This window comes from Myodes glareolus, chromosome 6 (genome assembly GCF_982192425.1).
Source record: "Myodes glareolus chromosome 6, mMyoGla1.1, whole genome shotgun sequence".
Classification (NCBI taxonomy): domain Eukaryota; kingdom Metazoa; phylum Chordata; class Mammalia; order Rodentia; family Cricetidae; genus Myodes; species Myodes glareolus.
This window is the reverse complement of record NC_142031.1, coordinates 17,964,444-17,991,069: the sequence shown is the minus strand read 5'-3', so window position 1 is coordinate 17,991,069 and position 26,626 is coordinate 17,964,444. Positions and strand designations below refer to the sequence as shown.

The 26,626-nt window shown below is 44.8% G+C and overlaps 1 protein-coding gene across 5 annotated transcripts in view; it reads right to left on the bottom strand.

Moving 5' to 3' along the window:
• Nucleotides 1-26,626, bottom strand: part of Zbtb40 (zinc finger and BTB domain containing 40) — a 77,271-nt gene that overhangs the window by 23,027 nt on the left and 27,618 nt on the right. For 2 of the 5 annotated variants that reach the window (XM_048443277.3, XM_085690462.2), the window contains exons 2-11: nt 25,606-25,697; nt 20,347-21,094; nt 19,700-19,833; nt 9,374-9,536; nt 8,674-8,816; nt 4,591-4,783; nt 4,305-4,385; nt 2,937-3,073; nt 1,923-2,124; nt 1,278-1,414 (exon numbers count right to left, since the gene is read on the bottom strand). In XM_048443277.3, coding sequence (XP_048299234.1) covers nt 1,278-1,414; nt 1,923-2,124; nt 2,937-3,073; nt 4,305-4,385; nt 4,591-4,783; nt 8,674-8,816; nt 9,374-9,536; nt 19,700-19,833; nt 20,347-21,031 — 1,875 coding nt within the window. In that variant the 5' untranslated portion in view covers nt 21,032-21,094; nt 25,606-25,697. The remainder of the gene's footprint in view (nt 1-1,277; nt 1,415-1,922; nt 2,125-2,936; nt 3,074-4,304; nt 4,386-4,590; nt 4,784-8,673; nt 8,817-9,373; nt 9,537-19,699; nt 19,834-20,346; nt 21,095-25,605; nt 25,698-26,626) is intronic. The other 3 variants (XM_048443278.3, XM_085690463.2, XM_048443279.3) reach the window with 2 other exon arrangements.

The following is a 26,626-nucleotide window of genomic DNA, read 5'->3' as shown; positions in this document are numbered from 1 at the left end:
GACAGATGAGCCTTGCCTCTGGAGCGCTGTAGGAGTGTGCACCGCCTTCTTCCCATCTGAGAGGTAGACTGGCTGTCACCAGCGGGGATGGTTAGGAACTAGCCCTTCTATCTACGTGGATCAAAAGGTCACTCCAGGTACATCTGTGATTTAATTTTATGTTCCTTTATTATCCTTTCCTGTTGGAGATGTACAAGGCCAAGTTTGGACATCTCTGAGTCTTCCTCAGCCCCCATCTAGATTTTCTGGGATGCTGGTCCCATTGTGAGATGCCTCACAGAAAACGAGCAGGCACTGTTTGCTGCCTCATATGGGCAGAGCTTTTGTCTATGTTTATCTTGGCTCTTTCAGGAAACCAGAAGAAAACATACAGTAAGACCAACTTGCTTCATCTGAGACCAGCTGCTTCTGAGAACATGGTTAAAAGAGTCACCATTTCTCCAGCTACTCTGAGCTTAGGCAGTTGGAAGATGTGTTCGCTGGGGCTGTGTCACTGGCTTCCCCGCTTACTCACCAGTTTCCTACACTGGAAACAACTGTGAAGCCTGAACTCTTCTGTAAAGGGAGATGACATCACCTGCCATTTATGGCTGGAAAGCTAGAGAACAAAGGTGTTCTGTTGTGGAATATTATTTTAAATAGGCAAAGATGTGCTAAATTTTTTTATGCTGTGGATTACTTTAACTGTGTGAAGGTGTGGTGTTACATTTGTTTATGCTGCATCTGTTTAATTATGTAAAGATGTGTTGCATTTGTTTCACCTTGCCTGCCTAAGGCACCTGATTGGTCTAATAAAGAGCTGCACAGCTAACAGCTAAGCAGGAGATAGGCAGGGATGGCAGGCAGAAAGAATAAATAGGAGAAATCTAGGCAGGAGGAGAAGACAACAGGGGAGAAATGAGGGAGCTACCTGGAGTCAGACAGCCAGCAGACACAGGAAATACAGAAAGGTAAAAAGCTTCGAGGCAAAAGGTAAAGAGAAACAGGTTAAAAGAGATAACCAAAAACATGACTAAGCTAGGCCAAACATTTATAACTCTCCACATCACGATTTGGGAGCTGGTTGGTGGCCCCAAAAGAAAAGCCTGGTATGGTGTTCTGAGGAGCCAGCAGAGCACTAGGCATGCAGTAATTAATTAAGGTATACTGCAGTAACTATGGTATACTGCAGTAACTACGGTATACTGCAGAGAATGGAGATGGCTCCAGGGCATCTCCCTGTAAAGTTCTACAGAATTCGATGACCCACAAACCATTACCCACCCCCCTCCACTCACCACCTCTTTCACAGTCTCAGCCAGGGCCTCATCCTCTGGAGAAAAGTGCTTGAGCTCCATTGTCTGCTGGATGGCCTCTGTGACCAGCTTGCTATGCCTCAGGATTATTTCCAACACAGTGCTCTCTGGGGCAGTCACTGAAAAAGAGGGAGACTTGAACACTCAGCCAAACCATAGGCATCATTTTCTCCTTCACCTCTCAATTCCACTCTTCACAAAGACAATACATGTCATTTCTAAGAGTGAGATCAGTTAACCACTGTAACCAGGGCATAATGAATAAGGGTTTGTCAGCGCCCATATCCCCAGACACAATTTCCTTTAACACATAAGCCCTTTGTCTGCTTTTACCACCTGATGTTTCTGTGTGTGGATGTTGTGCCATGTTTGAACCAGAATTCACTACCTAGCTTCTCAAATGCCACTTTTCTGAACACATTGAAAATCCTTTCTTCTTGCTTTCCTCAAACACAGCACCTTGGTCAACTATGGTCACCCTGCTATGTAGGAGAACATGGGAATTTACCTGCCATTGCTCCTGAGGGGAGGGACACAGATGGCAACCGTAAGAGAGTCCTCTTATTTCCTGGGGGTCGACAGTTATCTCTACAAGGGCAACATCAAGGCAGAGGGCAGACAACTCACCGGCCCGGAAGAAAGCCCCAGCGCCAGGCTCCTTTCCTACTTCCTCCAAGAGAAGGTTCAGTGGGCAGGACTGGGTCTCTTGAGCCACTAGCAGCAGCTGCCAAATGGCTGTTGCAGAGAGAGTCTGCCTTTCCAGAGCTGCTGACATCAGGGAACTGAAGCCACCTGAGCCAGAGTCCTGTTTCACGAGTGTCTCCATAACCTTCAAGATGCAACATAAACATGGGTGTGAGACTCTGGTCCTGAGCTGGTGGCAAAACAGTTAAGTATCAGTACTGGGTTTAGGTGAATGTGTTCTGGGAGGGGAGGTCTTTTCAACATTCACCTCCTCAACCTCGGAGGCTTTTTACAATCAAATTTACTTTGTGTGTAAGCAGGTGGAGTAGAGTCAGGGACACAGCCTGGTAATAGAAAGCTTATTTAACACACATGATGCTCTAGGTGTGGCTTCTAATATACACACACAAAATAATCTTAGCTGAAAGCATCTCTCTCTCTCTCTGGTTTGGTTTTTAGGCAGGATTTTACTGTGCACGCCAGGCTGGCCTTGAACTCAGAACGCTCTACTCCTTGGCAATGGGATTATAGGCACGTACAACCAAAGCTGGCTACTGACAGTTCTAATTTGTGACAAAGTTCTTTGTTCTTTCTCGTGAAGGCTTTTCTTTATTACTACAGAACTATGCAGTGTAAAATATCGAAATACAACTAGTTAGGCCAATGAGATGACTGAGGGAGTACTGGCACTGGCCACCAAGTCTAATGACCTCAGTTTGATCCCTAGAACTCACCTGACAGGAGGGAACTGACTCCTGCAAGTTGTCCAGTCTACAAACTAAATAAATAAAACTGCAAAAAAGGAAACTGCGATTATTCTATTTGGCATTTACCCTTAGAAAATGAGTCACCTTCTAGTCTCCTTCTTGGCATTTCTCAACTTGGCGGTGTATATGTATTTATAGAAAATGTAAATGTGTGTGTATACATAGCCATACTTCCCTCCCTCCTGCTCACCTCTCTGTCTCCAGGGGCTAAGCTCCTCGCACGCGAGATCACCTTTAGCAGCACCTGGTTGTCCGTGAGAACCTCAGACAGGTTTTCATGATACTTTCTCAACAGCTCAGCTCCGTAGTCCTCAGGGCTAGGGTGGGCTGGAAGGGCAGCAGCACAATAAGACCTGAGGCACCACAAGGGTCAAGGGCTTCTACAGACCAAGTGAGGGGACAGCTGAGAGCTATTTCTGCCTCAGAGTAGAGTCTCGTGACTAACCCCGGGCCACACACACAGCATCTGAGTCTCCTCTGGTCGACACCTGTGCTCCAGGGTCACTGAAACAGATGAGTGCCTGGTAGAAGCCAGGGACTGCCCAGCAGGCGGGTAATGAGAAGGCTGCACTTGTGAGAGGCTCTGATGTACAGATCAGGGGGTCTTCCTCACAATGCCTGGGGTAAAGGACCCATGTAGTGATCCCAGATACCATCAGCCACCAGTCCAGGCCGTGCCCAGGAAGAGGCATGCCGCTCTGTTCAGATGCCCCCTGTGCCCATCTGTTAGCTACTTAAGTCATATTTCCTTAAAGGTAAAGAAAATACAAGCAATCTGCACAAAACTAAATCCCTTGGTTTATAAATAGTTATGTTTTTATCTTCTCTTTGACCCAGTAAATCCACTTTTTGAAACTAAGTCTAAAAAAAACAACCCACCCGAAGGCCAAGAGCCATTGCCACTGCAGCGCCACGTGATGACACCGTGAGGACAGTCCTAATATCTGCTGAGCCTCCCATGTGCCAGGCACGTCACTAAATGTTCAATGGATGTCATTTCACAACAGCCACAGAAATGAATGTGATGATGGTACAACTCTTACACCCATCTCAGGGACAATAAGGTTCATAAAGTGAAGCTGCAAGCTTAAGGTCAAACAGCCAGGAATGGCACCATGGCTTCCAGGCTTCCCATTACACCGCATCTGCCCAAATCAAGACACATGTAATATACAATGCATATCTGTATGATAGAAAACTATGCAACACTTCAAAAAAGATAGGAGTTTTTAGAAATGCAAGAGAATGTTTTGATATTGTTAACCAGGGGCAATCATACAACTAAAAAAATAAGGTAATCTATGAACATGAGCACACATCTCAGCGCCAACAGTGAAGGACTGCGGGAGTAGAACAACAGCTTATTCATTTTGGGGAACCATCCTGCTTTGTGTGTGTAATATAATTATTACACAATTACATAGGCAAAGTAATTCCAGTTGGGTTAAGAAGGGAAAACAGGCTCCCTCCCCCAAGCTGAGGGACACCAAGGGGGCTACCTAGGGACTGTAGAACACAGCTGGGAAGGGGGCAATCAGGATTTGAATTTGCCACTCACATCCATCCACACAGTCTGTTGGAATGCACAGTCTTCTGGGCCCCTCTGTCTGTTCAGTCTCACAGGTGACCCTGGCCAGCCCTGTGGGAAGAGCATCCATTAATAAGCCTGAACCATAGAGATGATAGGAGGGAGCTTAATGTAGAGGAGTCTCAGATCCCAGCTGATCTGACAGAGAGCTCGCTTCACAGAGCTCCTCTTCCCAGCATGGAGCCAGAAGGGAGCTTTACCCTGTGATTTTCTGTACAAGCTGCTCCTGTCCAGAGACAGAATAATTAACTAGTACCTGTGGTGCCAGGTGACTCCGCTACTTTCTGTAAATTCTCCAGCAGGAGGCCCAGGTTTGGGAATGCTGTTCTCACAGCCTGGAGGAGTTTTACCAGGCTCTCGGCAGGCAGGGTCTTCTCTTCAGTCATTCTGTGCAACAAATTCTCTATCGTCTCCTTGGGTGTTCTGCCCTCACAGCAGTTCAGAATCACCTGCAGGGGCGTGCAATCAAGCAGACACCATTACTGCAATTCAAAATGGATCTAACACTGAAAGAAAGCCAGCAAGAGAGCCTCACCGGATGCCCATCTCCAAGCCCTCCACAGCTGGTCTCTAGCACTACTTTTTGTCACAGTCCCTTCCCTTTTCTGTTTGTTTGTTTGTTTGTTAGCCTTTGCCTCCAACAGCTTGCACCGTTTGAAAACCCTTTTCAGAAACAGGACTGGCCTGGTACTTGTTGTATAGCCCAATCTGGCCTTGAACTCACGGCAATCCTTCTGCTTCAGTCTCTCAAGTGCTAGGGGTACAGGTGTGCACAAGCACAGCCAACCAAAAGCCCTTCACGCCTGGCTGGTGTAATACAGGAAGTAGTGAACATCTGACCTGTCCGCCTGAGACACAGGCCGGCGTTTCACGCTGTTAGAATACTTTTCTATCTGTTCCATATTCAGTTCTGTTTATTTACTTCTACTTTATTTGAATACTGAAAACTTTATAGTCTCTGGTTGCAAAACAATAAAGTGTTCTTTCAGATTATTTTTCTTGTAAAATCTTTTGTTTGTAGAGTCCAGGTCTTAATATGGCTGCCCTGGCTGTCCTGGTACTCACTCTGCAGCACAGTTTGGCTTCAAACTCAGGGAAATCCTACTTTATTTAGCCTCTTGAATTGAGGTTACAGTGTGTGTCCCTAGGCTTTGTGGGTTTGCTTTTTGTTAATGTTTTTTATATGTGAATTCTTCCCTGTGTATATACACACCTGCACTATGCTCTCTCTCTCTCTCTCTCTCTCTCTCTCTCTTACACACACACACACACACACTCCTATGCTTTGCATATGCAAAGGCCAGAGGAAGATACTGGGTGTCCTGTTCTGTCAACTTCTACCTTGTTCCCTTGAGACAGGTTTTTTACTGAACCCAGACCTTGGCCTGCCAGTTCCAGTGATCCTCTGCCCCAGCTCCAGCACTGGGGCTACAGGCACACAGGGTGATTCTGCAGGATCCACACTCAGGTCCTCACGCTCACGCAGCTGTCTTACCCACCAGCCCATCTCCCCAGCCTCTGAATGGCCGCATGGTTCAGCTCCACTCACAACTCAACAGTCCCACTTCCCTTGATCTTTCTTGGTTTGTCAAGATTTTCTGAGCAAAAGGTCATGGGGCTCTAGAAAATATGTTCAACAATTAAACATGTGACAGACACTTTTCTATTGCCGCATAACTATTTTTTTTTTTTTGAGACAGGGTTTCTCTGTGTAACAATCCTGGCTGTCCTAGAACTTGTAGACCAGACTGGCCTTAAACTCACAGAGATCTGCTTGCCTCTGCCTCCCGAGTGCTGGATTAAAGGTGTGCACCACCACCCTCTGGCATAGAACCATTTCTTAATGGACCACGGTGCAAAATGTGTAGCATGGTTCTTACAGAACCAAGAGAGCAGATTATTTCAGTATATTTGGTCCATGGATCCACAGCAACTGAACTGTAAGCCTTCCTCTGGGAAATGCCTGCTCTCGGGAGACAGTCAAGCAATCAGTCACAGAAGCATGCCAGCAGCTGCCATTATCAAATTAGCTCTGTTATAAAATAACGAATTGAGCTTTAAAGCCAAATTGGCTTTCTACATATGAAAGGAATGTGTGTAAAATAATCAAGTTGTCATATTCCTTGTTAGTCATCTTTCTTTGGATAAGGTCTAATATACGGTGGATAGTGACTAAGTGAATCATAATTTAAAATTTAAGACCGTGTATTTAAAACCTGAAGTGACTTCAGCACCAACCCTTCACTCTTAACGAAGCAGCTCAGGGATGGCTCTTAAGGCCAGACTGACGCAGTTTGTACCCCAGTTCTAGCTATTCATGCTGTGTGACTTCGGGCAAGTTCCATGATTCTTGAAAAGGTGTTTTCCTCACTTGCAAATAAAGATAACCGCAGCAACTCCTGCGGATGTCCAACTTCTGAGGATCCTGAGATGAGGCTGCAGCTTACAAAGCCTGTCGTGACTGCTAAGGACACACATGCTCCTTTAGAAGCATGCTACCATTGGCCACAAGCCATCTGCATAGTAGTGAGGAAGCTCTCAATGTGCTTGAGTCCAGCCCCAGCCAAGCCCCAGCCTCCCCAAACTCCCACTTCTTATGGGGATGGTCCCTGTCCATAAGGTTACAGAACTGCTGGGAAGAAAAGGTCAGGAGCAACACAAGTCTTCAGGATATGGCTTAGCAGGCCAGAAGCAGCAAACAAAGGACAACTTGTAACTGCTATGTTTATGCCGTGAAGTAAGAAGTCCTTTCTCATTTTTTACAGAAAGAACTCAAGACTTTTACAGATAAAGCACAGAAAGCATAATTTCATAATAGAAGTTCTGAAAGGCCTGGTGCGGGGCTGGGCTGCGGATCCTCTAGCCGCTGCGCTAGGCTGTGACCTAACCTGAGAAGTGCTGCTGTGATTTGCAACTCATTTAAGTTCTGCTCCAGCCTTTTTTTGTCAAGTAAACTGAAAGTGACAGAAGAAAATGACAGTGTGGTCTATCCTGCAGCAGAGCTTAGGGCTGGGGCTGTTCTACCTCTAAGTGCTGTTTTACAAGATAATGGAACAGCTCCAAGTCCACTTGCAGCCCAGCTCATCACGAAAGCGCTGGGAGGAATAATCGAATGAAATCTCTCAGCAGGGAATCAGAGGCTTCACTGAAACTGAGTGCCCAAGATTACACCTAATCTGAAACCTCAGGAGAAAAACACGAGTTCATTCCCCGCCATATTAGCATTATCTATGAATTTAACAGAACTTTAAAACATCAATTTCCAAAACACACTTCTGAGATTAGAGGCTTCCCCCAACTGTCTCTCTGCCTGGATATTTAACCTAAGATGACTCAGGCAGAGGGAATCTAGGACCCAGCCCACTATGAACCCAGTGCTATCACACCAATGGTTCAGAAACCATCTCTCCTGGGCATCTAAGTCACTCTCCCAGTTTTAAGTAATGCCACGAAAGTTCTCTCTCCCCACCCTTCCTTCTAGACAGACATATTTTTAGCACAAAGTTGAAATCGATAACCCCAACAAAAACAGTTATCTAGTTGCCCTAAGAAGTCATGCCAGCAGTTTTATGAGGTTTTAGCAGCTAGCTGTTGGGAAAATAAACTGGCGTGTGACCTTCCTGAAGGGCAATTTGAGAATGTCCACGAAGACTTTTACATTCTATTTTAAAATTTCATTTAAAAATTACCCTAAGGAAATAATATTGAGAAGTCTGCAGAGCTTAGCCTACAAGGATGGCCTCTACAACATCATTTATTATACCAAAGTCTTGGCAACAAATGCCCAAGAAGAGTGAATGAGTCATGGGATGTCCATTAGAGTACAACAGTGCCCCACAATCCCTTAGTGTAGATAGAGATGTGTGGTAGCAGAGAAAAGCTGTGAGTTTGTGTTGCCTCATCCCAGGACTCCAAAGAGACAAAGAGAAACACATGCTGCTGTGGCAGGATCCACTTGATTTTTTAAATATTTATTTTTGCCTGCTTTCTTCTGTATCTACATATTAACCATGTATCATTTCTGTAAATAAGAAAAGCATTATAATTACAAATGTGCCACAACATTCAGCTCCGGCTACAGTAGCTTCCGGTAGTCAGAGTCCCAGCAGCAGCAGTGTCATCTACCCATCCACCTGCCCAGTGGCCATGTGCTGCAAAGTGCACGGTAGAAGCTATGGCAAGAAACGTTATGGAGCATGCGACAGGAACCTCCAATCAGCCAAGGTGATTACAATACAGAAAGTATCAAAACATCACAAGGCAAAAAGCACCTGGTGCAGCAAAGCACTAGAACAAGCTCTGCAGCAGTTCAGAGAGGGCAGAGGCTCGACACAGTTACCCTTTTCTCGGAGACAGGCAGGAATTCCTCCTTGGCTGTTTCCAGGAACTCCACAATAGGTCTGAGCTGTGTTACACACTGGATCAGGTCCTCTTTGTGTTCCAGTAACAGAACAGACAAGGTCTTTCCCTCCCCTGTGCTCCCTGGGGGAGAAGGAATTAGAGACACACAAGAGAAGCTAGTCAATTTGAAGAAAATGACAGCGTGGTCTGTCGAGAGAGATCTAACGGAATAGTAAAGAGCTTCGGTGCACCTGAATGCAGAATCACTTTTGGAGAGAAAAATACTTTATTATTCTGTTTAAACTCTATGAAAGGAAAAATGTTTCATTTATCTGTCGAAATACAAAGCTTCAGAGCCAGCCAGAGGTTAACTTCTGGTAGGCAAGGCCACTGCTTTGTACCTAACCCAAATGAGAGCAACTTCAGCCTTTAAGTGCTGGCAGCGAACCAGTCACTTGAGGCGCTGCTTTGGACATTGGGCTTTTTAAAAGGCTTGAGGACAGTGACAGTAGCCTTCGTTTGCTGAGGAACTAGCCTAGATAAGTAGGGCTGAAATGGAGACTCACATGGAGCCTGTGCACATTTAACATGTAGCTTTAGGGATGGCACAAGAACCTACATGGAAGTCACCAACAACACACATCACTGGCTGGAACTGTAAACGCTGGGTCACCCAGGTGGCCAGAATGCCCTCCTACCTTCTGGCTGAGACTGAGACACCTTCTCTGCAGGTGTGGACTCCTGGTACAGTCTCATCAGAGACAAGACCACCTGCACATCCAGGCTCCCATCATGCACTTTGCCCAGGATTCTCTGGAACGCTGAGCCTCCTCCGTCATCCTTGAGACATTCTATTATGATCTGTGAACCAAGTGCCCAGAGAGAAAGAGATTAATTACCCACAAAAACTCTGTCTGTAACATGAGGGCTCTGACAACTTGACCCTCACATCTCTCATCAGTCCTTCTCCCATTGCACCAGCTTGTGGGTGCAGCAACCCAACCAGCTCAGGCTCCAGGGCACCCACTCCCACCCTCTGCCTTCCTTAGGCTCCCCACAGGCTCACTTCCTCTCTGCTGGTCCTCCTCTGTGTGGACACATATACTGTAACTGTTTACTGCTTTCTCCTCAGAGACTTTTGGAAGACAGCAATCATACTCCCCGGACTCTACAGCCTTAGTGAAAAGTACAGCCTGCCACATAGTAGGTGTGCAGTATATTTTTAACAAATGTAACACACTTTTTGCCTAATTATACCTTTCTGAATCTTATGACACTGGATATTTCTCAGGCAAAGATATCTGAATTTCAAATTGAACGAACTGTCATTTTACTATTTGAGAATGCAATTAAAATCTTGTGAGTTAGGAAAAAAGAACACTTTAAGTCATTTACATTCTGAATGATAGACTATTTAGAAAGACACGGGCCTTATTACTTTTAGATATATTCTGTAATAAGGCTAACAATGTGTTGGCTTATAGGTGCCAGCTGTCAGAGAACGTGATTCACATATCAATTACCCCATGGTAATGGCTGCATCTACTCTAGAAACGAAAAGTGTCAAAAGTTTCTTCTGGAGCTCACACACAGCCTGCCTTGCCTCTCGCCTCATGCTGCCTGACCTTACAATAGCATTTGGCACCACTCTACCTTGGCATCATAATTTCCTGACATCGGTGACCCTGAAGTACTATGGTTAAAAACCCATCTTTGTAGCCAGCCCCTTTCAGCTTTCTCCCAAATCCGTAACCATAGCAGGATCTAAAACTGGTCTAAAACATTGTTTTGAAGAGACAAGAAACTGTTCCACAGCTCGGCTGGCCCCAGCCTCCTGTCAACCCTTATTTCTTTCCTGGACAATCCTGCAAAGAGGCTCCGATCTCCAGCCCTCTTCTGAGCAGAGCCACACAGCTCTGTGAGATCTGCCTTAGACTCCAGGTCTCAGGGCACAACCTGGACTATCTCAGATCACAGTAAAATATTAGCAACCCCAGTGGGAAGATAAACAAAATGAACATGGCTTTCTTTGATCTGATAGACCATCTCTTACGTGAATGGGAGGAAGACCAATGGGAAGGTAGAATTAATATTTCTCTTTTAGCAAAAGTTTATTTTGAAAAAACATGAGGTCACCAAAACATAATTCCTTCATACAGTTGCATATATGCTTCTTATAGTAACTGTTAAAGGAGTTTCTTGTGGTTTTGGTCATCTCTAAAAGTAAACTAGGACAAAACCTAGTTTAATAATCTATACTTTTGGCTAAGAGCACTTGCCGCTCTCGCAGAGGACCAGAATTCAGGCTCCAGTACCCATAAAGGGAAGTTCACAACCACTGTAACTCCAGTTCTAGGGGATCTGATGCTCCTTCTCTTCTAGCTTCGGCAGGCATCTGAATAATACTGCATGTGTGCAAGTGCACACACATTTTTAAAAATCTACATAAAGATTTTATAAATAATTTCCATTAACCTTAGGCAAATATCATCTACTTTAAAAACAATGAACAAGAAATAAAGACATCAGGTGAATGCTTAAATCCCCTTTGACCAAATTAATTCACCTTCTCATGCTTTTTGTAGTTGGTCTACCATCTCTTTAGAATACCCTTCACTGACAGTAGTAGGGATCCTGGGGTCAACATGCAAAACAGCTCCCCAGACTTCTGCCTCTAGGTAGCTACACCCTTGGTCTGAATCTCATGACTTATTCAAGAAGAGACTATGGCATAAGCAATGAGATAAGCCTCTGGGAGTCAGGTTACTATGCTTTTCTGTCTGGTGTTGGGGACTGTGGACTCTCAGACCCTGAATTTTCTATGACCCTTTGCCTGCAGTTGCACTGAGCATGAGACTCTGGTGGCAGGGGAGTGGTTTCTGGTGGCTTGCAGCTGAAGGATCCCGAGAGCTAAGGTGTAGCCATTGGTCAGGAAAGGCACTATATAAGCTGCCCTGGAACACAATAAAGTTGGCATTCTTGATTCAAGGATGACCCATGTCTGTCTGTCTGTCTGTTTCTCTCTCTCTCCTCTCTCTCTCTCTCTCTCTCTCTCTCTCTCTCTCTGTGTGTGTGTGTGTGTGTGTGTGTGTGTGTGTGCTTCAATCTCCAGCCCCTTGCCTGGCTTGCGAAACATTTTGTAGTGCAGACTGTATGCTACAGGCGTAGTACATGTAGTACAGGCGCTAAAGGACCATAGTGCACATAGTAGTATGGAAGCTACAGTCTGACCCATAAGCACATGTATGCAGGTAAGTGACAGTATAAGCATGGGCCTGCTCTGCTCACCTGCTGTCTCTCTCTGCCTTGCTCTGGGAGATGCAAGCCACCATGTTTCAACTGCCCTAGGAGAGATCTCTGGGAAGAAGGGATGGGTCCAATTGCAGCAGTGTTGTATGAAAGCACACCTCTGAAACCCACTAAGGTCCTGGGGAGCAGAGCCTAGAGACAGCAGTAGCTGGTTGACACTTCAGCTGCAGTCGTGTGCGACTCAAATCAGGGACCAGTCAGGTTCCACCTGAACTCCTGACCCGCAGAATCTGAGAATAAGGACTCGCTGTTTCCAGGCTGCTGAACGTTACAGTGATGCCTCACACAGAAGAGGTGGCCCACAGTCACTCTTCACTCCTAACACCCTCGGCAAACACACTGCTTCCTCCGTTTTCCTTTTCCTCCCTCCCTGTCTCACCGATACCACACAGTCCCCTTATTCTAGCCCGGGCCAGGCTGCTCCCTTTGTTCAGCTATGGCTCTCTGAATAGTCCGCACCCTCTCTGGGTATCCACTGTGTCTGGCATTATCATCTGAGCTGAGGGGAATGGAGCTTCCTCCGGCAGAGGCTTCTGAAGTGCTCTCATCTGCTGTCTCCCTCTGCAGAACTACTCAGCGGTGAAATTAAAACATTTGTTAACTTCATTGCTCGGCAGTGGTGCTGGGTGACCACCTGGGAGGAGAAGCAGGGAACTGTCAGCTGCCTGGGCAGCCCTGCTCTTCACCCCAGCACTGACTAGGCATTCACATCAGAGCTGGCACTCCAGGCTTGCAGGCATTCTGTACTGCAACAGCAGCTCTGCCCAGACAGGAGTGCCAAGAGGGTGCCATATATTGCTCAGGGCTGTCACCATGTAACAGAACTCTAAGATCCTAAGTAAAATATAGCCTTGTCACTAAGGCCAAGATCTTTAACCAAACACTACTACTTCTTTGACTCATAAGGGGTTAAAGGATTTCAGTAAACTCATGTCAACACATGTTCATACAAGTAGTAAAATAAAATTACTGAGTAAAATATAGGAAGACATATTTCAAAATGAGGCAGTTAGTTCTCCTTCTACAACACAGAAAAAGCATCTAATCTGTCCCTTCACCCAAGCCTTTTTGTTGCTCAACTGTTTCTCCCTAGGACCTTCACATTTGTGTGGGTGACAGTCTTGTGTGCTCAGACCCTCCCATCCATGATGAGGGTCAGGGACAGCAATAATGATAAAGATGAGGCTGGGATATAGCTCTGGGGGAGTGTGCCTGTTTAGTATACATCAAGCCCTGCTCAATTGCTAACACCAAAATAAATAAAAATAAACTGCGATACAGACCATAAATAATAGTTCCATATCATCCTGGACTGAGTGTAGACTTGCTGTCTACTTTACTCCTCACACTATCCCAGGAGGCTTTCCTTCTGCTATCTAGATAAGCACTGGAGAGGCTAAGGAACTTACCCAAGATCACAGGGCAGCAAGCAGAGTAGTCTGAATAAAACGCTGGATATATTAAATCTATCTGCACTGGATGCTACCAGACCTACCAAAGCTAGTCACTGAACACTGAGTAGGACACAAGCAATATGCACACTATTCTTCTTAGTCTGTGTGATTACCACAGAGACCAGTACAGAGTGCTCACACAAAGTGTGAGCCTTTCCCTACAACTACAAGCCTGTCTAGCTGTGTGATCCAGATGTGATGTCCAGAGGAGATCTGGAAAACACCAGCTGACTTGTAGACCTGTGAAATGATTGCCAGTTATTTGCTCTGAGAAGGTTAGCCCAGCCAGTGAGCACTGTCCTTATGACAAAAAGTTGCACCGTGCCACAAGGCAAAGCACCACTGAGAACATCGGATTCACAGAGGAGGAAACTAGCTCGCTTTTGAAATGCAGCTGAAAGAGAATGAACACTACCTGGTCTTCAGCTCTGGGAATCTTTCTAACACCAAATTTGAAAGTGAAATAAGATAGCCGAGAAATCAATAGTGGAGAAGTTAGCTTCTTATTCCTGACAAAGATCGCTTTGCTATACACACAATTAACTAAAAGCAGGGACATGGCTAGGAATAGAGGAAGAAGACAATTAAAAGTTAGAGCACAAGCTGAAAGAAAATATGGGCTGGCTTGAAACAGGTTTCACTCAGCCAGAAAGCCACCATTCTTTAACGACAGTGGCAGTTAGACTGTGTACAGTTTGGTAGGAAATGCTCCCACACCCCAGCCACACTGCTCTGATCAGTTCTGGCTGTGGAGCTTCCCTGGGTTCCAGCACCCAGCCTCTTATATTTCAGTAATGTAGGGAATGGTTTTGCCACCTTTCATCAGGTAGCTTGGGAGATAAGCCTATCAGTCAGGACACCAGGAGCCCAAGCTCTCCCTGAACTCAGTCCATGCCATCCGTATGCCTTAGATCTGTGTGTTTCAACCAGAACCTGATGCCACTCACTAGTGGCAGAAGGCCTCAAATGGCACACACAGTGGGAATATTTTTAATGGTGTCAAGTTATATCATGATGATTAGCCCAATAACAAAAACAATAAAACATTCAAAACTTCTTGGGAACTAAAAATTTAAGAACAGGAAAAACAGCAAAGCCAATGAGAAAAGTCAAACCCTATAGTTGTACTAGAGCTTAAAATATGCTGCTCTGGGAAATAATTCTTGAATACACTCATCACGGAAACCTTACAGCAGGATCCCACCCAGGAGCTGGCTACACTTGTGGGACAATGTTTTCACCATGATGTAATCTGCCATGATAGGGATTAGGGTTGCCTGGTTCATACCAGCAGCTCACCAAACATCTGCTGAATCAAAGGCAAGCAGAGTGACACCTGGAGATTTATGGCAGTGGTTCTCAACCTGTGGGGCTGGGCTGCCTAAGATCATTGGAAAACAGATATGTAGGCATATGAAAACATTATGATTTATAACAGTAGCAAATTAGTTATGAAGCAGCAACACAATAATTTTATGGTTGGGGGTCACCACAACATGTGGAACTGTATTAAAGGGTCACAGCATTAGGAAGGTTGAGAATCACTGCTCTATAGCCTCTTAGGACACAGGCATCATGTCCTCTGCCATCATGCACTATAGGAGTCTGGAGGTCATTAACTTCAGCAGTGATTCTCAAAATGTGGTTCATGGCACACAGACACCTAGATGGCAGCCCCCTGAGAAACCTGCTAAAGGCAGATTCCCAAGCTCTCCCATGACTTAAGAATCAAACTCTCTGGGGGTTTCCGCCTTAACAAGTATCCCAAACCATATGGAACATACCACTGTTGGAAGACCAAGGACTTTGTCTGAGACCACACCCCTGCAGTTCAGGAAGCTACTTCCACTCAAGAGGTTGGTACCTCTCTGGAAACATATCCGACAGATTAGGCCTAGGGCCACACAAACATCTCACAAGTCAGAGTGAACCACACAGCACTAGGACATCTAAGGCACTCTGAAAATGGGGCAGAGGCTGTTTAGGCCAGCAAGCATTGAGGTAATTACAAATCAAGGCAGCAGTTGCTACCTACTGAATTCCTGCTGCGTGCCTGGCATTTTATAGAGAATACCATATAAATAATCCTAATTTCATCATAATGACCCAACAAGGTGGTGCCTGGTGACATTACCATTTTATAAAGTAAGAAACCAAGCCTTATAAAGACTAGTTGTTCAAGGTCACAAGGAAGTAGTCAAGCTGAGCAAATAAACTATTAGTATTGCAATGGATTATTACCCAGCAAGAAGAAGGAATGAACATACAATAGCACAGATGAGTCTCAACAAAGTATGTTAAGGAAACAGACCCCCACAGACTCCATTTATGCAATACTCTAGAAAACACAAGCTAATCTAAATAGACAGAAAACCAATCAGCGGATTCCTAGAGCCTGACCCAACTGGGATCAGATAACTGAGTGTGTGTGTGTGTGTGTGTGTGTGTGTGTGTGTGTGTGTGTCTGTGTGTCGGGGGGGGGTATTACAAAAGATTTGGCGACAAAATGTTTCTGAACATGCAACAGTAAGAAAATCAAAGTTAAAATCAAATGGGTAATGAATCTGTGGAGTTTCTGGCCGTGCTCATTTGATCTGACAGTGAGACTTCACTGAAGCCTCGGTTCTGGACGTAGTGTGTACAATTTATTCTGCTCACACTGGCATGCCACAAATGCTACCTCTAAGCACCTCAGCAATCAGTCAAGGCTACTGCTTCTAGGAACTACAGGTTTTTTTTTTCTGCTTACAGAGACACATGGTTTAGAGAAAGCAAAGACTGAGTATTTTTCTACCACCATTTCTCAGCACGTGAGTATTGAATTAGTGCATTTGGGGTTGTGCTGTGCTAGAACGCTTGATTTTTCAAATTGCTGATTAAATTGCTGGCTCATATTTTATTTTTTAAAAAAAGGTTGAATGAATTTCATCTTGAGATTAGAACAGTATTTCAAATCTTTTCTGAAATGGCCCTCAACATCCTTGTGCCATTTTACGTGAAGCAGTACACTCTGCAGTCACAACTGTGAAGCCCAAGTATTCATCAACTTGGAAAATGCTGAAGATGCTCTCTGCATCCTGTAGTATCAAACATTCAGCCAAGATTTTTTACATAAAAATAGACATCCATCTCATTAGTATGCAAATCTGCTTTTCTGTATAATAAATGAAGAAACTATATGTACATCAAAGAATTATCTTAAAATACATTTCTTGATGATTTATTATCAATAAATGTTGGATATGCATATTTTTTTATACACCTGTATACCCAGGGTCACAGAAAATTTCTCAAGCAAAAACAGGTTATAAATAGGAAAGGCTGAAGCTGCTTGATGTAAGGGGTAGGTGAACGGAGGGATGGGTTACCAAAGGCCATGAGGCGATTTGGGGTGCTGCATGTCTACCTTGACTGTGATAATGGTTTCTGGACATACATTAAAACTTATCAGATTGTGCACTTCAAGTGTACAGTGTACTATAGTCGAGTATGCCTCTCTAAAGCTGGCTGAAAGAAATGAGAGCAGAAGATCCTTGGAAATACGATGGCTTCCCAAACCTAAACCTAACTCAGTAATTCACTTTTTTTTTTCAGTAATAGGAATCAAACCCAGGGCCTTGTGCTTACTAGGCAAGACTTCTACCATGAGCTTATATTTAATTTAATCTTATGACTGTTTCCAACTGCATTCTGAAGTCCAAAGATGTATTATGGACAGTTTAAAATACAGCCACCAAGTGATTTTTAAAGCTAGTACTCTGACCTCTAAAATCGAGGAAGAAATAACACAAGCCTGTAACGATCACCAGCGGTGACTCAGGGCTCGTCTAAAGCACTTTTAAAGCTACTGCCATCAGAAGATCAGAACAAGAATTAGAAAGGAGAGAAAGAAAAAAGGAGTGTTCAACAGACCCACAAAAAGATATATTTTTTGCAATTTATTTTTCTTTTATGTATATCATGAGTGTTCTGCCTGTATGTATGTATGTACATTGTGTTTGTGCATCGTGTCCACAGATGCTAGAGCTATGGATGATTGTGAGCCTCCATGTGGGTGCAGAGAACTGAATCCGGATCCTCTGCAAAAGTAGTGAGTGCTCTTAACCACTGGGCCATTTCACTGCATAACATACACGCAGTGTTATCCAAAAAGGGCAAAGACAGAACTCAGATTAACACAAGTACCACTCACCTGAGCACTGCTTACCTAAGGGAAGGAGAGAAAGCCTAAGGGAGAAGATAAAGAGGTGTGTCTAGATGTTATCAAGGTAACACACCAACAACAAAAGTGATGAACTGAACAGTGAAGAGAATATGCAAGTGAAAAAATGTAAAACCATAATGTCCTTCAGAGACATCAGACAAAGGGTGACAGGGATTTACAACTTGAACCTCACTCCCCACTACCACCCAGACAGACATCAGGGTTGACCCGGCCTTGTACAAATTATTATTCTCAAGGCAGAGATTCATGACTATGGCCAAGTATTTACTAATATGGTTAAAAATCAATACTGAATCTTGAATTTGTTTTCTAAAATATAACCCACAATGAGTCAGGAACACAGTGCAAGGCTAGGCATTTACTGCCAGAATTAGCAGTCAGCAGGCTTGCAGCAGCAGAGCCCCTCATTCTGGCATTCCCCCCTGCCGAGCTCTCAGCAGGTTCTCCAGAGGAAGCAGGTGGGCTTCTAAGTGCCTGTGGAGTGAACCCTGCAGGGTCAGGTGTGCAGAGCACAGATGGGGATGGGTCTCACTTGCCGTACTGAAAACAGAAAAGGGCAGCTAAGAAGCAGCGTGACAACCATCTGGCAGCCTCCTGTCAGGAGAGTCCTAACGTGTTTACACATATGGGTCACTTTTGCCCTGCTGGAATCAGGGTAATTCGTGTGCAGCTCTCTACTGTCAGAATTGGAGCTGAGGGTGTACTTGGCAGTAGAAGACACACAAGGTAGGCCCTGTGCTCTATCCTCAAGACCACACAAAATCTGAATCCTTGGGTTTTCGATCTGACTGCAACTCTTATGTGCTCTGTGCCTTTACCAGGCTATTTCACCTCTTTGTATTTTCAACCATAAAACAGGACCAAAAGATAGACCCATTGTTTCTGTGAGGATTAAATGAGATAAATCACGTATCAGACTTAGCATAGTGTTACTAAACAAATGTCTACCGTTGTGTTTTTAATGTCTGAAAGGGCCAGTGTATTCCTCATGTGATGCCATTTGGTGTGTGTTTCCACTAAACACTTTTTGCACATGTTTTGAGTGTCTGTTGTCTACCTCTCTAATTTGGAGTTATCTGACACTACCTTATTGTGGAATATTACTTTAACTATGTAAATATGTGTTACATTTGTTTATGCTGTGGCATATTACTTTAACTAGGTAAAGGTGTGTTGCATTTGTTTATACTGTACTTGTTTAATTGTAAAGATGTGTTGTGTTTCACCTTACCTGCCTAAGGCACCTAACTGGTCTAATAAACAACTGAATGGCCAATAGTGAGGCAGAAGAGGGATAGGCAGGGCTGAATAAGTAGGAGAAGGAATCCAGGCTCAGACAAAAAGAGATTAGGGGCCAGCTAGACAAAAGAAGCAGGAAAATAAGACAGAAGAAAGAAAGAGAGGGGTGGGAGGGGCAGACCTTGACAGTGTCAGTTCCTACCCATGATAAACCCCAATAAAAACACACAAAAAAATAAGAGGGGGGGGGGACAGAAAAGGGAGGGAGAGGAAAGGAGTAAAAAAGAAAGGTAAAACGTCCTGAGGTAAAACATAGATGAAGAGAAAAAGGCTAAACTGAGTTAAAAGAGCTAGCAAGAAACAAGCCTAAGCTAAGGTTGAGCATTCATGACTAATAAGTCTCTGCGCCATGATTTGGGAGCTGGTTGGTGGCTCAAAAGAAAGCTTGGTACAAGGCACCATGGTGTACACCTGAAATCCCAGCACTTAGAGGCTGAAGCAGAAGGATGGCCAGTCTGGGTTACAGAGCGATTGTCAAAACAAAACAAAACAACAACAACAAAAAAACTGATTTTAAAAAAGTTGGATTCTCATGGTGATCAAAATACAACTTCCTTTTGGAAGTATACTGCTTAGCGGTCTTTCAAGACCCTTCTTTGGGAAGGGAGGGAGGTCATTTCATTAGGGAAAGTGAAACCCTAGGAGTTTTAACATTTTTCTATTTCTGCCCCGTGAGGGACATTGACTTGGATTCCTGAGATGTTGAATCCGGACAAATGATGCTCAGAGGCACCTACCTCCTTCTGAGGGCCTTTAATCTCTGAGCATCCTTCCAGTCTTTTCAGTGCGTCCTGGGTGAGCAAGACTGCATTTGAGAAGACACTTTCCTGTCCTAGCAGGAAATTCAGCTGCTCCTGCTTCCTCTCACACTCTGAAAGAAGAGCAGAATGAAACAAAACAGGGCTTTGTTATTTGAAATGACAAAAAAGCAGTTTCAGTTGATGAGAACTGTCAATCCCAGACTGCCCCACCTAGCACATGAATAAGCAGGATGTCAGCATTTTGAGGCTTTTTCTCCACACATCACGTCTAGTGGGCGGTCTTGGGAAGCTCTGGGAAGCAGCAGGACACTGCTGTCTTAGTATTGCAAACTATCAGTGAAACAAAAAATTGCAGAGCATGGTGATACATACCTGTAATCCCAGCACTTGGGAGGCAGAGGCAGGAGGATTGCCACAAGTTAAAGGCCAACTTGGTCTTACATGGTGCGTTCCAAGCTAGCTGGGGCTCCATAGAGGGACTTTGTCTCAAAATAACAAACAACCACAAAGCAAAGAATTTCAAAAAGTAAAAACCATCAAATACTATAATTGGCATTAGAAGTGTGGATTTCAATTAAATATAAATTTAAGTGAAATGAAATGCAAAATCTATCGATGGTTACCTGCTTGTGTGTTGGCTTCCTCTGCCTGACTTGGGAGCTGTTCAACAGAAGAGGAACAGACTTCAGCTGTGTGAGGAGTCACCCCTGTGATCTCTGTAGCCACCTGAGCAACAGGAGGATCTGAATTTATCTCTTGGGTAGCCACGTGAGTTACTTCCTGGGTCTTGGCTTTCTCAGGGCCTGCTGGCACGGTAGAAACTTCCAGGGATGAAGAGGGCTCCCCAGTACCTTCAGAAGAAATGACTTCTACTTGAGGTTTCTCTGAGTCCTTGCCACCTACCTCTGAAGACAGCACTGAGATATCCCTTACCACCTGCCCCTGGACAGAGCAGTTTACAAGGTTGGTCAGAAGATTTTTACAACCAACAGCCACGTCAAACATCTGCAGGCTGTCTGCTAAGGAGATGATCTTGGAGAAGTTGTGCTTGCCCACGGGGAGCTTGCCAGTGTATGTCATTTCTAGCAAGAGGGCAAACTCCTCGGGGCTCACCACTGACGCATCGATGGAGATGGCATCTGTGTTATCCAGCAAGGTTTTAAACAGGAGGCTGGCCGCTGCCAGGACAAGCTTATGGGCCCTGAAGTAGATGTTGCCAATAGAAATAGTGCAATCACAGAACCGCTGCTCCTTGCACAGGGCATAGAGCTGCAGCAGCAGCTGCTGGCTGTAATTGGGGAGATCCATGGTATTGCTCCAGCCTCAACTCCTTCCTTTCTCCCTCCAGACTCCACCTAGAGAGGATCAGCCCTAGAGAGATGCACAAAGAACTATGTCAAACACACAGACATTCTGGGAAGATGTAGAGGGACAAATTCACTCACAAGCCAAAGGACAATTCATTCATGTGTTGCTCAACAGGGAGCGTCAGGGCACCAAGACTCCTGAGTGAGCAATAATTATAGTAATAATCCTATGTGATTAGTTAGAGGCGGGGACCTTGCTTAGTGCCCTGCATGCATGTTCTCACTTGCTCCTCATAGTGACTCTAAAGGAGTCATCGTTCCTTCCCCATTCCAGAGAGTAGCGGAGGGAAAACCAGCTATGGAAGGGCCTGTCATCACTACAGGCTGATCTAGAAGCTGTAATTGCTCTGCTGTATGCTACTCCTGCCCCCTAAAAGTGCTGGCAAGCAGGACGGACAGACATATAGACACAGACTGGATATACAATGTCCCAATACTCATGCTGTCATAGCACTGGGCAGGGATCATCACCCTCCCCTTGTACACATGTGTCATTTGGTTCATGCTTGTAGATGGGGGGCTGCTTGTTTGTTCCCGGCCACCCAGTCATGAAATAATCACACAGAAACTGTATTATTACAACACTACTTGGCCTATTGGCTCATGCTTTGTATTGGCTAACTCTTACATCTTAAATTAACCCATTTCTATTCATCCGTGTATTGCCACATGGTTGTGGTCTACGGATAAGGTTCTGTCCAGCATATGGCATCTGTCTCCTGCAGTGGCTACATGGCTTCTCTTTGATTCTGCCTACTCTCTCCTCCTCAATCTGCTTGGAACTCCCACCTTGTCCTATTCTGTCCTGCAATAGGCTCAAAGCAGATTCTTTATTAACCAATGGTATTCATAGCATACAGGGAGAATCCCACATCACATGTTTCAGCTGACTCACTGGCCAGGCTTCTCTGTTTTCTTTGCTGGGCATTCCTTATCATTTCTCCAGTTCGAGTCTCCTCTAAACTTCTAGTGTACACCTCCAACATCTGGTGTACCAGCTTCCCAGTATTTCTTCTCAATGTCTCCAACTGGAAACCTAAAAGTTTTTTTAAACTATGTCTTCAAAGCTCCCTGTCATTTTCCCCACTTTCCAGAAAACCTATCCTAACTGCTCACAGCAAAACCCTAAAATGGGGCTAGAGAGATTGCTCAGTAGTTAAGAGCACTGGCTATGCTTCTAGAAGACCCAGATTCGATCCCAGCACCTATGTGGTAGCTCACAACTGTCTGTAACAGCGGCTCCAGGGGATCTGGTGCCTTCTTTTGGCCTCCAAGGCTACCAGGCATTCAATATGATACACAGACATACATGCAGACCAAATACTGATACACATACAATAAAACAAATAAAAGAAAATCTATAGTTAACTATAGATGCCTGTATCTTCATACACTAGATCTAATCCTTGAAAACCCCACTGGCTCTATCTGCAATATATGGAAAGCCCAGCACCTCTCATTCCTTCATGGCCAGTCTAAGATATCATTCCTATCTATCAAAATTTCTACAATAATCTCATGGCTGATCTCCACACCTCTGCCTTCCCCACCTTCTATTCAACCGCCAGAGTGATCTATTTAGCACACAGAGCCTGGCATTTCTTTGCACAGATGCCTTAAATGGCTTCAGTGTCAGATCAAAGTCAAGGTTCTTATAATGAACTGTACCAGCCCTTCAGAATCCAGCTGTCACTGGCTGTCTAACCTCCTCTACATTCTGCTCCTCCGCCCTCAGCTCTAAGTGCACTGCCTTCCTTGCTGACCTAGGAGCACACTGAGTACACTTCAGCCAAAGGGTTCTTCACATTCCTGCCAAGCTGGCGCTCTCACCTCCACCAGCACACTGCTTAAGGGCCACACAGGTAGAGCATTTGTAATCTGAAAAGCTTCAGAATCAAACTATTCCATTTTTCTTTTCTGTTTGTTTTATACAACAGGGTCTTTCTTTATGTAGCCCAAGTTGGTCTGGAACTCATGGTCTTCCTGCCTCTGTATCCCAAACTATAGAGACTATAGGGCTATTGGCTTGTAGGCGTGTGCTGTCATTCCTGGCTGCTAATCCAAAATGGCACTGACATGAAATCACAGACGAAAAATTCCACAGCTGACCTCATATGACAGGTTCAAAAGTCAACACTCAAGTGTACTAACAATACTATCTGTGTGCTAACCTTCGGGCTAGTATGCGAGAAACAAGAATGAAGACTATGTTTGTCTTCTTAGTTATTTGAATACCCTGTTTATATTTTGTGGCCTATTAACTCTCCATAGTTTCCACAGGTAGACATTCCAAAAACCAATATATCCAAAATATTTCGTGTCTAGAACATTTCCAAGTAAAAACACTTGGTCCATGTCCATCTTGCCCTGCCCTGCATTCACCTATCATGCATGCATCACCCACTAGTGTATGGTGCTCTGGTTGTACCTCACCTGTCTCCTAGGTAATCCCTAAACTTTCCTGGTAGAAAATCTTCACCACCTGCTGTGGCACAAATTCTAATTGGTCTTAATAATAAAAACCCAGAGTCAGATATCAGGGGGTGAAAGCTGAGCAATCAGAGAAGCAGAGCAGTCAGCCTAGAGAGACCTTTTACCTCTACTGAACCCTCAGACTGATGGGGCGATCCTATCTCTATGAATCCTCAGACTGCATGCTCAGACTGCATCCTCAGACTACACTGAGCTCATCTCCTCCTGCCTTACATTCCTCTCTCCACCCAGTCATATCCCTTCCTGTCTCCACCTCCTTAGTGCTGTGGATTAAAGGCGTGTGGCTCCCATGTATTGGGATTAAAGGTGTGAGCCAACACAACCTGGCTGTTTCTCTTTAAGATTGGATCAATCTAGTGTAGCCCAGGGTGGCCTTGAATTCACAGAGATGCACCTGCCTCTGTCTCCAGAGTCCTGGCATTAAAGGCACGTGGCACTCACTACTTCCTGGCCTCTAGTGGCTTAGCTCTGCACTCTTACCTTCAGGCAAGCTTTATTTGTTAAAATACAAACAAAATATCACTACAACCTGCTGTCTCTCAGTGTCTAAAATGCTGCCTGGCACACAAATGGCTGGTGACCTGGCAGAATGAAGCAGCAATTAGAGGGAAGTATAATGATAGGGATTTGCATAGCAATCTAGTTTTGGATAGAGGAGTCCAGGAGTTGGAGTAAAACTTGGAGGAAGAGTATTGACTGATTTTATGCATAAGCATGTGCATGCATGTGTGTGTGTGTGTGTGTGTGTGTGTACATACACGATATATGTATATTTATGTGTGTGAATGTAGACATCAGTTTCCTTGGCCCGTGAGTTCCCAGGTATTCTACTGTCTCCACCTTCTATCTCCCCATAGAAGTACTTGGAGTATAGATGCACTACACATTCAACATTTATGTAAGTTCTGGAGATTTAAACTCAGGTCCTCGTGTTGTGTGACAAGCATGTTTGCACACCGAGCCATCTCCCCAGCTCCTTGACTTGCATCTTAAAAGTTGAGGAAGTCAGAAGGGTTGGGGCTAAGCTAGTGTGTGCAGGGCAGGTTGTAGAAGGCATGCAGGTAAGAAAGCATCCTCTTGGTCAGGAGGAACACTAAGGGGGGGAGGTTATAAAAAGATCAGGCGCAGAATATAAGGTGGGGGCTGGGAGAGTCAGCAGATGGGTCTGGAGAAGCACAGTATGATGAATAGGCCACTTGGAAGAACTCGGCTTTCTCTTAAAGGCAAAGAAAAGCCACTGAAGGAATTTGTAGTAGAAAGTCACATGGCCAAAGATGGACTTTAAATATCAGTAGTACCTCTTCTTTTTTTGTGGGGGTGGGGAGGTTTGAAACAGGATTTCTGGATGGCCCTACCTGTCCTGGAACTTGCTTGGTAGACTAGGCTGATCTCAAACTCACATTCATCCCCCTGCCTCTGCCTCCCAAGTGCTAGGATCAAAGGTGTGTGCCACCATGCCGGGCATCAGTAGTGTATCTATCTATAGAATTTAAGGAAGATAATTTTGATGGCAGATTTTATTATCAAAGAAGATCCAAACAAACCAATGAGGGTCTGTTGGGGACTGCGGACCCTCAGACCCTGAATTTTCTATGACCCCTTGCCTGCCGGAGTAAACAACTTGTTCTCCTGTGCTTGCAGCTGCTCTGAGCACGAGACCCCCATGAGTTCCTGATGGCAGGGGAGTGGTTTCTGGTGGGCTTGCAGCTGAAAAGTCCTGAGAGCCAGGATAAGGTCATTAGTCAAGAGAGAGCCCTATATAAGCTGCCCTGGAACACAATAAAATTATTCTTGGCATTCTTACATCAAGGATGACCCGTGTCTCTGACTGTGTGTGTTTCAATCTCCAGCCCCTTGCCCGACTTGTGAACCATCGTGTGGTAGACAGGAGGTACAGTACAAGGGTCTTCATCAGAGGTGGAGAGAGAAAGAGGGGAGTTCAAGTGATTCAGGAACTGAAGAGCACAAAGGAAGAGAGAAGCATACCCCAGGGCCCTAGTGTGGAAGGAAGGTCCGGATTACCTGTCTCTGAAGGAGTGAGGTTTGGGTTTGCGGATTCTACAGTGAAGATAAAATTGTAGCATCTCCAGAAGGTAAGAGAAGGGTAGAGAAACCTGTTTATAAGGAGAGAGAGAAACAGTAGCTGTCTTTGTTAAACAGTCAAGGCTGATTCACTTTTTACCCACCACTAGCTTTATTTTTCCTGATACCTGAAATGGACACATGAAAGCCGAAACCAACATATTTGGAGTCCAGGCTCCACTGTGCACATGAATGGCTTATAAATCACCACCACGATCCTCACAATAATCAAAAAGCTGAATGACGGAAAAGCCTTGATTAAAGAAGAGACCACTGTCTCCCTAAGACAGGTGCCAGGCAGACACAGAAGATCAATAGGATCAGAGGCCCAGTGCCAATGTCTCTCTCCAACAAGCACAGGTCAGGAAAACCTGCTCCCTGACTGATGAATTGGTGATGGCCGAGAACCCAGGGCATCCTGCATACATTCCCCAGTTCTCTCCAGGGTGACTTATACACCCACTTGTACTTCAGTCCCAGAGGTACGACGCCCTCACCTGGCCTATATAGGCACCAGACAAAAACAAGGCACATAAACAGATGCAAGCAAAATACTTGGAACGTAGAGTAAATCTTAAAAAAAAAAAAGTTACAAAAAGTTACAAAGTCATTTCCAAGAAATGTAGACTTTGTTTCAGCACCTCAACAGTGCTATGGTGGCTGGTATTTGTTAATTCATACAACTGTTTCAGTTTCTTAAGAGAGGATGGCCAGTCATGGGAGCAGTTAGCCCTACCATTTGAGTACAGGCTATCTTAACATCTATGTTCTAAAAAGGTACACGGTTGTCTGTGGCGGTACATGCCAACAATCCCAGAAGTGAGAAGGCAGGGGATCACCCAAGTCTACCTATCAATTCCAGGCCAGCCAGGGCTGCACAAAAGTCGCAGAGGAGAAAATCCTTTTGTGTTTCTAAATGCACGAACAGTCCCCAGGGCTGAGTGACAGCAGCAGTATGCAC